At 40.9% G+C, this 14,774-nt stretch overlaps 1 protein-coding gene across 4 annotated transcripts in view; it reads right to left on the reverse strand.

The window, feature by feature from the left end:
• Positions 1–14,774, reverse strand: part of invs (inversin) — a 249,468-nt gene that overhangs the window by 4,012 nt on the left and 230,682 nt on the right. For all 4 annotated transcript variants that reach the window (XM_073054266.1, XM_073054268.1, XM_073054267.1 and 1 more), the window contains one exon: positions 9,821–9,940. In XM_073054266.1, the coding sequence (XP_072910367.1) occupies positions 9,821–9,940 (120 nt within the window). The remainder of the gene's footprint in view (positions 1–9,820; positions 9,941–14,774) is intronic.

Raw genomic sequence — 14,774 nt, forward strand, 5'->3', positions numbered from 1 at the left:
CATGAATATATTTGGCAAAATACTCACGTAATTGTGTTCTCAACTTTTAATGATATTAAGCAGTTTCCATGAAATGCCACCATTGCTACAATAGCATTTCAAGTTCAAATTCAGGGAGTGTGAAGCACAGAATCAAATATCGCTGTGATGATTATACACTCTAGTATCAATTGTTTGGTGACAATAAAGTAATTGTAAATCGTATTACCTCTCCCTCTTTCACCCAGCCAATCTTGGATCTAGTTTGCTAACAAGCCTTGGCCCCAACTATAATGTGGGACCTTTCAGAAGCTTGCCAAATTCCATGTAGGGACAACACATCTAACCTCATCAATTTTCCTAGTCAAAAAGCTCCTTAAAAAAGTCAAGATTTGGGAGACAGGATCTTCCCTGCACAGAACTATGCCTGACTCCTAATCAGTCTTGATTTCCCAAACAACTCACCAATTGATGTGAGGTTTGCCAGCCTGTAGTTTCCGGGCTTATCACAACTGGCCTACTTGAACAACATGAACTATTCTCCAGTTCTCTGCTGCCTCACCTGAGGCTAACAACGATGCAAAACTCCATCAGTGCCCCAGCAATTTCCTCTCTTGCTTCCCATAGCATCTTGGGATGAATTCTATCTGACTTTGGGGATTTATCTAATTAGTGTACTCTATTATCTCTAATACTTATTTCTTCCTGATAAAGGCATATTCCAGACTGTATGCTTACTTTAACTCTCTAGCCTCCATGTCCTGGTGAATACTGATGATAAGTATTCATTTAGGAGCTTGCTCATATCCCTCTGGGGAGAACCTATTCCTTCCTTTGCTACTCTCTTGCTTCTAATATTTTTTTTAATTAAAAGTTTCAGGATTCTTCTTATTCCTACTTGCCAAGATGATTACCATAAGACACAGGAGAAGAATAAGGCCATTTGGCCCATTAAATCTGCTCTGCCAATTTATCCTGGCTGATCCATTTCCCTATTAACGCCATTCTCCTGCTTTCTCCCCATAACCTTTCATGTCCTGACTAATTAAGAACCTATCAACCTCTGCCTTAAATGCACCCAGTTATCTGGCCTCCACAACCACATGTGGCAATGAATTCCACAGATTTACCACCTTCTACCTACAGAAATTCCTCCTAATCAATGTTCCTCTATTTTGAGGCATCCTCTATTCTGGTCCTAGACTCCCCCACCAAAGCAAACATCCTCTTCATATCCACTCTATCTAGGCCTTACAACATCCAATAGATTTCAATGAGACCTCCCCCCCCACACTTCATTCTATTAAATTCTAGCGAATTCTAGAGCCTTCAATTGCTACTCCTATGATAACACTTTCATTCCCGGAATTGTTCTCCCAAATCTCCTCTGAATGCTGTCCGATGTCAGCACATCCTTTCTTAAATAAGGGGCCCAATACTGCTCACAGAGCTCACCGGAGCCTTACACAGCCTCAGCATTTCATTCTTGTTTTTATATTGTAGTCCTCTTCACCTTCCTCACCCTGATCCAACCTGCAAATTAACCTTTAGTAAATCCTGCATGAGGACTCCAAACCCCTTTGCACCTCACATTTTTAAAATTTTCTCCCCGTTCAGAAAATAGTCTGCTTCCGACATTGTATTCCATCTGCCACCTTTGCCATTCTCCCAATCTAGGTCCTTCTGTAGCCTCTGCTTCCTCAACACTGCCCGTCCCTCCACCTAACTTCATATCGTCTGCAATCTTGCCATCAATTCTGTCATCCAAATGTTGAACACCACTAGTCACTGGCAGCCAATCAAAAAAGGATCCCTTTATTCCCACTCTTTGCTTCCTGCCCAACAGCCTGTTGTATGAATGAAATCGCTGGAGAAAATTACTGGTAGATACAAAGCAGCTTCTTTATTCGACAAAACAAGGTAAAGCAGGCATCATATGGAGACGCTTTCGGTGGAAAGGTCTGCTGGCCCAACATGGGGTTTAATATTTTATCAAAGGGCAACTCCATATTTTCAATGTATGAACAATGCTTTCTTTGAAACCATATAAGATCATAAGACATACGAGCAGAATTAGGCCTGTTCTACCATTCAATCATGGTAGATCATTTTTACTCCTCCTTTGCCCCAGTTCCCAGCCTTCTCACCGTAACCTTTGATGCCATGTCCAATCAAGAACCTATCAATCTCTGCCTTAAATACACCCAACAACCTGGCCTCCACAGCTGAATGTGGCAACAAATTACACAAATTCACCACCCTTTGGCTAAAGATATTTCTCCGCATCTCTGTTTTGAAAGGGTGCCCCTCTATCCTGAGGCTGTGTCCTCTTGTCCTACACTCTCCCACCATGGGAAACATCATTTCTACATCTACTCTGTCTAGGCCTTTCAACATTTGAAAGGTTTCAATGATATCCCCCCTCATCCTTCTGAATTCCAGTGAGTACAGATGCCGAGCCGTCAAACGTTCCTCGTATGATATTCCTTTCATATACAACCTTCACACCATCTGATTTGCCTCCATACCACAGATGTCAGCATCATCTGGACTGGGATTCACAGCTTTTAGGAATCCATTGTTCCAAGTTAAATCCACAATACATATTCAAAGGCAGAAGACTGGTAGCCAAAGCCAATTGCTAAATGTAAATAACCTAAACTCAAAATTCACTAACACAGTCAATGCTCTTTCTATGCTACAAACCCCATTTCCAGAAAAGTTGGGATATTTTCCAAAATGCAATAAAAACAAAAATCAGTGGTAAGTTAATTCACGTGAACCTTTATTTAACTGACAAAAGTACAAAGAAAAGATTGTCAATAGTTTTACTGACCAACTTAATTGTATTTTGTAAATATACACAAATTTAGAATTTGACGGCTGCAACACACTCAACAAAAGTTGGGACAGAGGCATGTTTTACCATTCTGTTACATCACCTTTCCTTTTAATAACACTGTTTAATCATTTTGGAACTGAGGATACTAATTATAGTAGATTTGCAATTGGAAATTTTGTCCATTCTTGCTTGATATAAGACTTCAGCTGCTCATCAGTCCGTGGTCTCCGTTGTCTGATTCTCCTCTTCATGATGCACCATATATTTTCAATAGGAGATAGATCTGGACTGGCAGCAGGCCAGTCAAGCACACGCACTCTGTGTCTACAAAGCCACGCTGTTGTAGCCCGTGCAGAATGTGGTCTGGCATTGTCTTGCTGAAATAAGCATGGACGTCCCGGGAAGAGACGTCGCCTTGATGGCAACATACGTCTCTCTAAAATCCTAATATACGCCTCAGAGTCAATGGTACCTTCACATACATGCAACTCACCCATGCCGTGGGCACTGATGCACCCCCATACCATCACAGATGCTGCCTTTTGCACCTTTCGCTGATAACAATCAGGATAGTCTTTTTCATCTTTGGCACAGAGCACTCAACGCCTGTTTTTTCTGAAAACTAGCTGAAAATGTGGACTCATCTGACCACAGCACACAGTTCCACAGTCTTTCGGTCCATCTGAGAAGAGCTCGGGCCCAGAGAATTCGCCGGCGTTTCTGCATAGAGTTGATGTATGGCTTCCTCCTTGCGTAATACAGTTTCAAGGTGCACTTCTGGATGCAGCGACGGACTGTGTTAAGTGACAATGGTTTTCCGAAGTACTCCGGAGCCCAGATGGCTATAATTGTCACAGTAGCATGATGATTTCTTAGGCAGTGCTGCCTGAGGGCTCGAAGATCACGCGCATTCAACAGTGGTTTCCGACCTTGCCCTTTACGCACTGAGATGTCTCTGAATCTTTTCACAATATTATGTACAGTAGATGTTGAAAGACCTATATTTTCTGCAACCTTGCATTGGGAAATGTTCCTTTTGAACTGACTAACAATTCTCTCATGAATTTTGCACAAAGGGGTGAGCCACGACCCATCCTTGCTTGCAAAGACTGAGCCTTTGATGGACGCTACTTTTATACCCAGTCATGATACCTCACCTGCTACCAATTAGCCTGCTTAATGCGGAGTCTTCCAAACCGGTGTTACTTGAATATTCAGTGCACTTCTCAATCTTATTTTAACTCTGTCCCAACTTTTGCTGAGTGTGTTGCAGCCATCAAATTCTAAATTTGTGTATATTTACAAAATACAATTAAGTTGGTCAGTATTGAAAATCTTTTCTTTGTACTTTTGTCAGTTAAAGTTTCACGTGAATTAACATATCACAGATTTTTGTTTTTATTGCATTTTGGAAAATATCCCAACTTTTCTGGAAATGGGGTTTGTAATATCTTCCCTGTAATACCAGGGCTCTTATGTTGTTTAGCAGCCTTGTGAGCAGTATTTTGTCAAAGGCCTTCTGTAAATCCAAGTATACAACATCTACCAATTCTCCTTTGCTTATGCTGCTTGTTATTTCTTCAAAGAATGCCAACAGATTTGTCAGGCAAGATTTTCCCTTGAGGAAACCATACTGACTTTGCCCTATTTGTCATGTGCCTCAAAGTACCGCAAAACCACGTTTTAACAATCGACTCCAACATCTTCCCAACCATTGGGATCAGGCTAACTGGCCAATAATTTCCTTCCTTCTGCCTCCTTCCCTTCTTGAAGAGTGGAGTGACATTTGCAATTTTTCAGTCCCTCGGAACCATGCCAGAATCTGTTGATCCTTGAAAGGTCATTACTAATTCCTCCACAATCTCTTCAGCTCTCTCTTTTTATGGTCCCTTTCTGCCCTCCTAATTGCCTGTGTTTTCTCCTATAAACCCAAGTGAACAAACAGCTACAAGGAACAAGTTCCCATCCTGATCATCCTCCTTTTCCTCCATTAATTCTTCTGTATCCTCCATTAACCAGGGTTCCCTAAGCCTACTATCTTTGCCTTTTACTCTAAAGTAATATGCTGAATTTGAACTCTCACTATATCACTTTCAAACAAAAATGTCTAGCAGCGTTTCCTAATCTGTTTCTCCCAGGTCCTGTCTTACACAATAAAAACCCACCTTCTATCATTTCTGGGCTTTAACTCAAGGACCAGTTTTGTTTTTTCCATGATTACCTTGAAACTTATCAAACTATGTTCGCTGTTTCCAAAGTATGCCTCCACGGCCACTTCAATCACTTGCTTGACCTCATTCCCCAAGTTAAGGTCAAGTAAAGTTGTTTCTCTTCATGCTGCTCAGAAAACCCTCATAAATGAATTTTGCAAAGCTCGGTCAATATTCAGACAGTTAAAATCTCCTCTTACAATATCCTCTGTTGCAAACTATGCTGGTCATCAGTAACTAATCACGTCTCAAGATCAACTACAACAGTGTTCAGAATGACAAGAATAACGTGTAGGCAAATGTTACCAAAGTACCAACAGAAGAATTCAATTTGCCTATATTCAATGTAAGTAACAACCACAATGCTTTCAACAATATTTTCCAAGATGGTTCAGATCTACAGAAGATCAGTGCCAAGCCATCTCAGGTATGGTCAGACATGAATCTTAAAGAGAATTTTAAAGGAGAGGGAGGTAGTATATGATCACAGACACTCTTGAAAGCAGTATCAATGGAATAGAGTCATAGAAAAGTACAGCACAGAAACAGGCCCTTCAGTTCTAGTCCACACTGAACCACTTAATCTGCCTAGTGCCATTGACCTGCACCAAGACCATAGCCTTCCATACCTCTATCATTCATGTACCTATCCAAACTTCTCTTAAGCATTCAAATCAAGCTCACATGCACCATTTGTGCTGGCAGCTAATTCCAGTCTCACCATCCTCTGAAGAAGTTTACCCTCATGTTCCCCTTAAACTTTTCACCTTTTACCCTTTACCCATGAGCCCAGTTGTAGTTCCATCCAACCTCCGTGGAAAAAGCTTGTTTTCATTTTCATTTTCCCTATCTATAACCCTCATAATTTTGTATACCTCCATCAAATCTCCCCTCAATCTTCAATGTTCCAAGGAATACAGTCCTAATCTGTTTAATCTTTCCTTATAACTCAGGTCCTCCGGTCCTTGCAACATCCTTGTAAATTTTCTCTATACTCTTTCAGCATTATTTATATATTTCCTGTAGGAACCAAACCTTCACACAATACTCCAATCAGGCCTCATCAATGTCTTCTACAACTTCAACATAACATCCCATCTCCTGTACTCAATACTTTGATTTATGAAGGCCAATGTTTCAAAAGCTTTCTTTACAACCCTATCAACTTGTGACACCACTTTCATGAATTATGGACCTGCATTCCCAGTTCCCTTTATTACACCGCTCTCCTCGGTACCCTACCATTCACTGTGTCAGGTCTACGCTGGTTGGTTCCACTGAAGTGCAACACCTCACATACGTCTGCATAAAATTCAATCTGCCATTTTTTCAGCCCATTTTTCCAACTGGTCCAGATCCCGTTACAAACCCTCCCTCGCAGTCCACTACAATTCCCAATTTTGGTGTCATCTGCAAATCTGCTGATCAGGAAAACCACATTATCATCCAGATCAATAATATTGATGAGAAACAACAGACCCAGCACCAATCCCTGCAGCACTCCACCAGTCATGGGCATCCAATCAGACAGGCAACCATCTACTACCACTCTTTGGGTTCTCCCACAAAGCCAATGTCTCATCCAATTTACTACCTCACCTTGAACACTGAGTGACTGAACCTTCAAGTGCCTTGCCCTGCCTTCATCAACTTTCCTGGTAACTTCCTCAAAAAATTCTGTAAGATTGGTTAGACAAGACCTACTACACTCGAAGCCATGCTGGCTATCAGTAAAATATCTATCCAAATAATCATATATCCAATCGCTTAGAGCTCCTTCCAATAATTTTCCCATCACTGATGTTCTGTTCACTAGCCTACAATTTCCTGGGTTTATTTTTAGAGCCTTTCTTAAACTGTGGAACAACATTAGTTATCCTCTAATCTGCTTGTTCCTCACTTGTCGCTAAGAATGCTTTGTGAGGGCCTCTGCAATTTCTACGCTTGCCTCCTGCAGCGCCCAAGGAAACACGTCAAGCCCTGGGGATTTATCCACCCTGATTTGCCTCCTCCTTTGTAATCTATATACATGAAGTCAATGCCACTTTGCCTCACTTCTATAGACTCTGTGTCTTTCTCATGAGTAAATACAGATGCAAAAAATCCAATTAAGATCTCCCCATCTCTTTTGGCTCCAAGTATGGATTACCGTTCTGATCTTCCAGAGGACCAATTTTGTCCCTGGCAATCCCTTTTGCTCTTAACGTATCCACAGAATCCATTTGGATTCTCCTTCACCCTATCTGCTGGGGCAACATCGTGCCTTCCTTTATCTCTCTGGATTTCTTTCTTAAGTGTTCTCTTGCATTTTTTCTGCTCCATAAGCCCCTCATTTGTTCCTACCTGCCTATACCTGCTGTGCACCTCCATTTTTTTCTTAACCAGGGCCTCAATATCTCTTCAAAACCAAAGTTCCCTAAACCTGTTATCTTCACCTTTTATTCTGACTGGTACATACAATTACTGTACTCTCAAAATTTCATTTTTGAATGTCTCCCACCTACCACGTGCAGCTTTGCCAGAAAACAGCCTGTCCCAATCCACACTTGCCAGATCCATCTGGTACCATCAAAATTGGCCTTTCTCCAATTTAGAATCTCAACCTGCGGACCAGACCTATCTTTTTCTATATTTACTTTGAAACTAATGCGTTATGATCAATAGATGGGTGGTCTATAATATAGCCACATATCTTTCTTATTCCTTAGTTCCACCATAACAACTCACTAGACAAGTTCTCCAGTCTGTCCTGACTGAGCAAAGCTGTGACTTTTCCCCTGACTAGTAATGCCACAGCCCCTCCTTTAATTACTTACAGTCTGTTGCATCTAAAACAATAAAACCCTGATATATTCAGCTGCCAGTCCTGCTCCTTGTGCAACCAAGTCTCACTAATGGCTACAATATCATAATTTCATGTGTTGACCCATGCCGAGCTCCTCCGCCATTTCTACGATACTTCATGCATTGAAATATACACACGTTAGTTGCACCGTCCTCAACCTTCTGATTCCTGAAGCTGTCTGAGGTCTAAACAGCATCTGTCTCCACAACCTCTCCACTGTCTGTTCTGGCACTCTTGTTGCCATCCCCCTACAACTCACATTAACCCCCCCACCCTGTACAGCACCAGCAAACCTTCATATTAGGATATTAGTCACCCTCCAGTTCAGGTGCAAGCAGTCTCTTCTGAAAAGGTCCCAATTTCCCGGGAAGAAAACCCAATGATCCAAAAAAAATGATGGCCTCTCTCCTACACCAACTCCTTAGTGAACTGTATAATCTTCCTAACTCTGGCCTCACTAGCATGTGGCAGGGTCCCAATCCTGAGATCACAATGCTGGAGGTGCTGCTCTTTAACTTAGCACCTAACTACCTGAATTCACTTTGCAGAATCTCGCCACTTATCCTACCTATGTCATTGGTATCCACATGAACCATGACCTCTGGCAGTTAACCCCCCCCCCCCCCACCACTGAAGAATGCTGAGGATTTGATCCGAGATGTCCTGGACCCTGCCACCTGGAGAATTTTTTACTGAATGAATCAGAAAAAAATGCATCAGTCATAATTAATTGTAAACATTTTGTTACATAAGAACATAAGTCTTAGGAGCAGAAGTAGATCAAATAGTGCCTGAAGTCTGCTCCATTATTCATTGTCTGATTTCAAACCTGCCCTATTCCTATACCCCTAGAACACAATTACTAAGCCATCATAGCTTTCCAGTTCTAAGATAATCCAGAGATTTATTTGCCTTTCAGTAAAGATTTGTCTCCTTATTTCAGAATGAAACACCTGCCCCTTATTTTAAGACCGTGTCTGCTAGTGCTAGAATCCTTAGTCAGGGATAACATCCCCCCACATCTACACTGTTCAGCATCTCTAAGAATGTTGTGTTTCAATGAGATCAGTTCTTATCCTTCTAAGCTCTAGAAGTCAATGGCCTAGCAATCTCTCCCCATATGACAGATTTGCGATCCCGAGGATCATATTCTGGGAATCATGAATCTAAAAAGCAGAAAATGAAATCAATGTCTAGGATAGTTCTTGAAGCAAGAACCTAGATAGGCATCATAACCAAAGCCAAGGAGAGGAGGAGGCATCAGCAAGGGGAATCCATAGAACTAGAAACTTGAATTGAGGAAGAGATGGGGAAAAACACTGCAACAATGTCATCCTGCTGCTACCTCTATGTGACAATATATGTCTTAGAATTGATCTTGACTACTGGATTTTCCTGATTTATTCAATGGACATCATTAATCACTTAGGTTTACAATGCATCAATGGATAACAGAACCTTCATTCTTTCCACAGATGTTGCCTGACCTGCTGAGAACTTACAGCATTTTCTGTTTTCACTATGAAAGTCAGTCATCTTTGTGATGCCAAGTCTATAACCCAGAAGCCTGACAAAAAATTAACTGGATGTCAAATCTAAAAATAATTAGGTTCAGTCTGGAAACTGGAGGAGGGAATGAAGTCAATGACAAACTTGTTTAGTTGTTAAGTGTTGTAGCTGCACCCAACCAGGTAAGTGATGTGTATTCCAAAGGCTGAGTGTTTGTAGGATTTGAAAATGAAATGCCAGTTACATTTTCTCTGTTCAAACTCCTTCATTATTTTAAGATTCAGACATTCTCTAAAGTAAATGGGTGTAAATGCTGGAGTATTTTCTTGTAAGTCTCTTCTAATGACATTCTTCAAATCTTAAATATGTTTTAATTTGTATGGCAGTTAATTAAACAAACAAGAGTTTTCTTCATTCATAACTCACTGTACTTACAGTGATTGTGCCCGCTGAAGGAGGTCAAGCCAAGCATAACCTGGGAATGATTCCTAGAACCCAGAGATGTACTGCAGGCTGATCTGACTCTTCGAAACACGCTTTTCACAGGGGTTCCAGCTGTGTAGTGCAAGGTAAGCAATTGATCAGAGTCTATTCCCAATGCACAGTTCAATATTTTTCAATTTTCAAAAAGTTCTGGCCAAATATTTACATTCGTTATAGGATCAAAGAACTTGATCATTTTACACTATAAACTAAGGAAGAAGACTCCGAATCTCTAATTATAAAAAAAAATTGCAGACTTTATAAGCTTCTTGAGTAAATAGCACAAAACTAAAAATATGAATTAGTAATACAGAGTTGGTGCTTATTTAAAAAGGACTTCAATTGTATGCTGTTATTTAACACAAGTAATTTAATTTAAAGAACACCTTTGAAATAAAAGGTGTTGGTTTGGTTGAGTTGTAGGAAATCAATGATTTATGACAAAATTGTAGAATTAGATAGAGAATTCAGCAGGTATCAACAGTAATAAAATTGTTCATTTTTAAACAAAAAGATGAATACAAATTTAGTTACTGATTTTTAAATTGGTTGCTTTCACTCATTTAATAGGTGAAGTCAAAGATTACAAAATTCAAAGGGGGAATCATTTATATACAACTGAAAGATGGATATAAAGTTTGATCTAGGATTTTTGGAAAATGCTTTAAATGAAGACATTTTCTTCCCAATTTTCATGCAGAAGTGAATGAAGGAAACTAGTCTTTTACAATGAAAAATCTAGTGTTCATTAAGCCTTTCTTAACATACCATTAAAACAAATTACCACAGATGCAGATGGAAGGTCAGTAAAATAAAAAGCATTATAGCAGGCTCTGAAAATAAAACAAAGGTTGCAAATTTCATATACTGTGAAAAATTTTGTGCAGTTTGTCATTTAATTTTCAGTTATCATTTTACTATTTTGGAGTAAAATCAAGATATTTCAATGTAATAACTACCATAATCTGTAGCAAAGTTTTTGTCTAGATCTGAAGGATGTCAAATTATTGCTATATGTTAAAGCTATAATGTTAATCTTGCATTTTGCCACTCACTGTTGATGAAAGTATTGTTTCTCGAGCTGCAGAGATACTTATGCTGTGGTTTATTTACAGTGACTAATACTCTGTTTTGATAAAAACAGCTTTTGGTATTTGAACTAGTACATTAAGGATTAAATTCCATTATACTCTGAAAATCATAAATAAGTCAATATTGGTTGTACATTTTTCTAAACTGAAGAAAGCTCTTAAATTTTGTTGTCTAGTTTTCTTCAATATGTTTTATTTACAAATAAAAATAGTTCTCTAGAGATTAGGAAGAGCACCACTTATTCTACAAATATACTCATCAAACCCAAGCTCAGACTTTTGAGCAGCGCACAAAAAATGATGGAGGAACTCAGCAGGCCAGGCTTCATCTATGGAAATAAATTTGGGCCGAGACCCTTCATCAAAATTTCATCCGCCAGTCCTGATGAAGGGTTTTGGTTCAAACGTCAACAGTTATTGACTTACATTGATGCTGCCGGACCTGCTGAGTTCCTCTAGCATGTTGTGTGTGTTGCTCTGGATTTCCAGCATCTGCAGAATGTCATCTGCTCAGACTTTTGAGGTGCATAAATGCTTACAAATAAAGAAGAATAGGGACTGAAAAATAAAAGCTACAATAAACTTAATCGTGCAATTATGTGGTATGTAGTTCTAAGAGGTTCAGTTATGATCTCTCTCGAGTGAAGTGGCAAATCCGGACTAAGCTTGAATCAGCAAAGGATGCTCAAACAGTTGTGGCAGGGTTTAAATATTATCACCTCTTAAAAAGTTAAATCAAGCGACATGGGTGACAGCAGGGCTTCGCTTCCAGGTGAGCTCAATGCCGCCTATACTTGCTTTGACAATCAAAACATGGAGGAACCATCCTGAACTCCCACATCCCCTGATGATCCTGTGATTTCAGTCTCTGAGGCCGACTTGTGAGCATCCTTCAGGAGGATGAACCATGAAAAGCATCCAGCCCTGAGGGGTTCTTGGCCAAGTACTAAAGACCTGTGCTGACCAACTGAAGGTACTGATCTGCTTACAGCAGGCTTCAGTTATACCAGTGCCCAAGAAAAGTGTTGCGACCTGTCTCAATGACTATCATCCAGGAGCACTTACATCTGGAGTGATGAAGTGTTTTGAGAGGTTGGTGATGAAACTTATCAACTCCTGCCTGAGAAGCGACTTGGATCCACTCCAATTTGCCTACTGCAACAATTTGACAGCCAGTGCCATCGCATTGGTTCTTCACTCAACCCTGGAACATCGGGACAGCAAAGATGTATAGATCAGGATGCTCTTTATCCACTCCAGCTCAGCATTCAATAACTTCATCCCTTCAAAACCAATCATTAAACTCCAAGACCTTGGCCTCAGTACCTCCTATGTATAATTGGATACTCAATTCTCTCACTTGCACACTCCAGTTAATTTGTATTAGCAACAGCATTTCCTCCACAATCACGATTAGCACAGGTGCTTAGACCCGTCCTCTACTCACTTTACATTTATGACTGTGTGGCTAAGCACAGCTCCAATGCCACGTTTAAGTTTGCTGACAAGCCCACTGTTGTAGACCAGATCAAAGGTGGTGATGAATCAGCATATAGGAGTGAGACTGAATATCTGTCTGAGTGGTACCATGACAATAACCTTTCACTCAACACCTCACATTCATCTGGATAAACTCCATCTGCCATTTCTCTGTCCATATCTGCAACTGACCTATTTCTTGTTGTACTGATTTGCAAGTCTTCTACACTATCCACAACTCCACCAATCTTGGTATCATTCTCAAATTTACTAATCCACCCAGCTACATTTTCAACCAGGTCATTTACACATATTTCAGAGAGCAGAGAACACAGCACAAATCCCTGACGAACTCCACTAATTACAGACCTCTAGTTTGAATAAGTCCCTTCAACCACTACCCTTTGCCTTCTACGCACAAGCCAGCTCTAAATCCATACAGCCAATTCGCCACAGATTTCAGCATCTTTATCTTCTGGAATAGCCTCCAAAGAGGGATTTTGTCCCTTACTAAAATCCTTATAGACAACACCCACTACCCTACCCTCATCAATCTATCTTGACACCTTGTCAAGCAAACTCAGTCAAGTTGGTAAGATACGACCTGCCATGCAGAAAGCTATGCTGTCTCTCCCCAATTAGGCCATGGGTTTCCAAATGCTCATAAATCCTATCCCTAAGAATTTTCTCCAGCTAATTCCCTACAACTGACATGAGACTAGCTGGTCTATAGTTCCTAGGATTTTCCCTTGTTCCCCTCTTAAATAGAGATACAACATTAGCCACTGGCCAGTCATCCAGACCTTGCCTGTGGCTAGAGAAGACAGAAAGATACTGGTCAAAGGCCCAGCAATCCTGTCTCTTGCCTCCTTCAATAACCCGGCTAAGCCCCATCAGGCCCTGGAGACTTATCCACCTTAATACTTATTAGAAGGCCAAACAATTTTTACACCTTGACCTCTAAACACCCTAGTGTACTTATACACATAGCACTGATCTCCTGGTCCTCCATATCCTTTTCCTTGGTAAATATTGAAGCAAGTAATTGAATGCTAAATAACTGGACAGGAAGGAACACAAGTTGCAAATCAAGTAATTTTGCCAGATTGATTTGTCAACAAAGAAGGATGTTGACACTGACATTATTTTAATGTTAATATTTCTCATTGCGCGGCAGGATGGAGGTACTGTATGCCCCTACCAAAAGGGGTGTAAGGCACTCCTTCCCTCCACTATCCTGCAGGTCAGGTGTAGCATCTGCTTAGCCCCTCCCCCTCCCAAGCCCTGGGAGCAGGAGGTGGATGGTCATATGAGCAGCTGGTGCATTTTACAAGCCCTAGTTCTGCACCCACTGATGCCAGGCGAACAGTCTCTGAAGAGTATTGATAGCGGCTGGGGTCACCCGTCTTGTAAAGACACTGCCCAGAAGGCAGCGATAAAAACTGCTCCTGTGGGAAAAATTGCCAATAAGACCATGATTGGCCACATCATATGACAATGATAAACACTTTCCCTGTAATTCCGCTAGCTGATGTACCATTGTTAACAGCACAAGATTAATGAGAATCAGAATCAGGTTTAATATCACTGGCGTATGTCGTAAAAATTTGTTAACATAGTGGCAGCAATACAGTTCAGTTTCAGTTTATTGTCATTTAAAAACCACAAATGCAATGCAGTTAAAAAATGAGCCAACGTTCCTCCAGAATGATATCACAAAAAGCACGACAAAACAGACTACACCAGAAAATCCACATAACGTTTGGTAATCCCCAAATCCAGGATCCCGAGAGGCTGCTGCGTATTAATATCGCGCTACTGTCTTAGCGCGTTCCCCGGAAAGGAGCCCCAAATCCACCAGACAAAACAAGACTACCCAGACACACCAAGTCAGGAGACCAACTCTACCACCCAACAATCCAAAAACTAAACCTACAAAACCTACACAAAACCACATAGTTACATATAGTTATAGTTACAACAGTGCAGATAATACCATAATTGATAAAAAACAGACCATGGGCACATTAAAAATAGTCCAAAGATGTTAAAAGACTATAAGTTCAAAAGAAACCACCACACAGTTTCCACAAGTCCTCAGGGTCCCGATAGACTCGCCATCCCACGCAGGTGGCAGAAGGGAATACCCCCACTATGGACTTCCATGGCGCCGGACTCAGCCTCACAGACGCAGCACACAGTGAAAGCTCTGTCGGACCCAGCCTCACAGACACAACACACGGTGAAAGCGCCCTGACCGCAGTGGACTCCGGGTCCATCGAACCTCCGAGCCTCCAACCATCCAACCATCCTCTCCGGCACAGCCTCTCTGAGCA

This window comes from Hemitrygon akajei, chromosome 8 (genome assembly GCF_048418815.1).
Source record: "Hemitrygon akajei chromosome 8, sHemAka1.3, whole genome shotgun sequence".
NCBI classification, from domain to species: Eukaryota; Metazoa; Chordata; class Chondrichthyes; order Myliobatiformes; family Dasyatidae; genus Hemitrygon; species Hemitrygon akajei.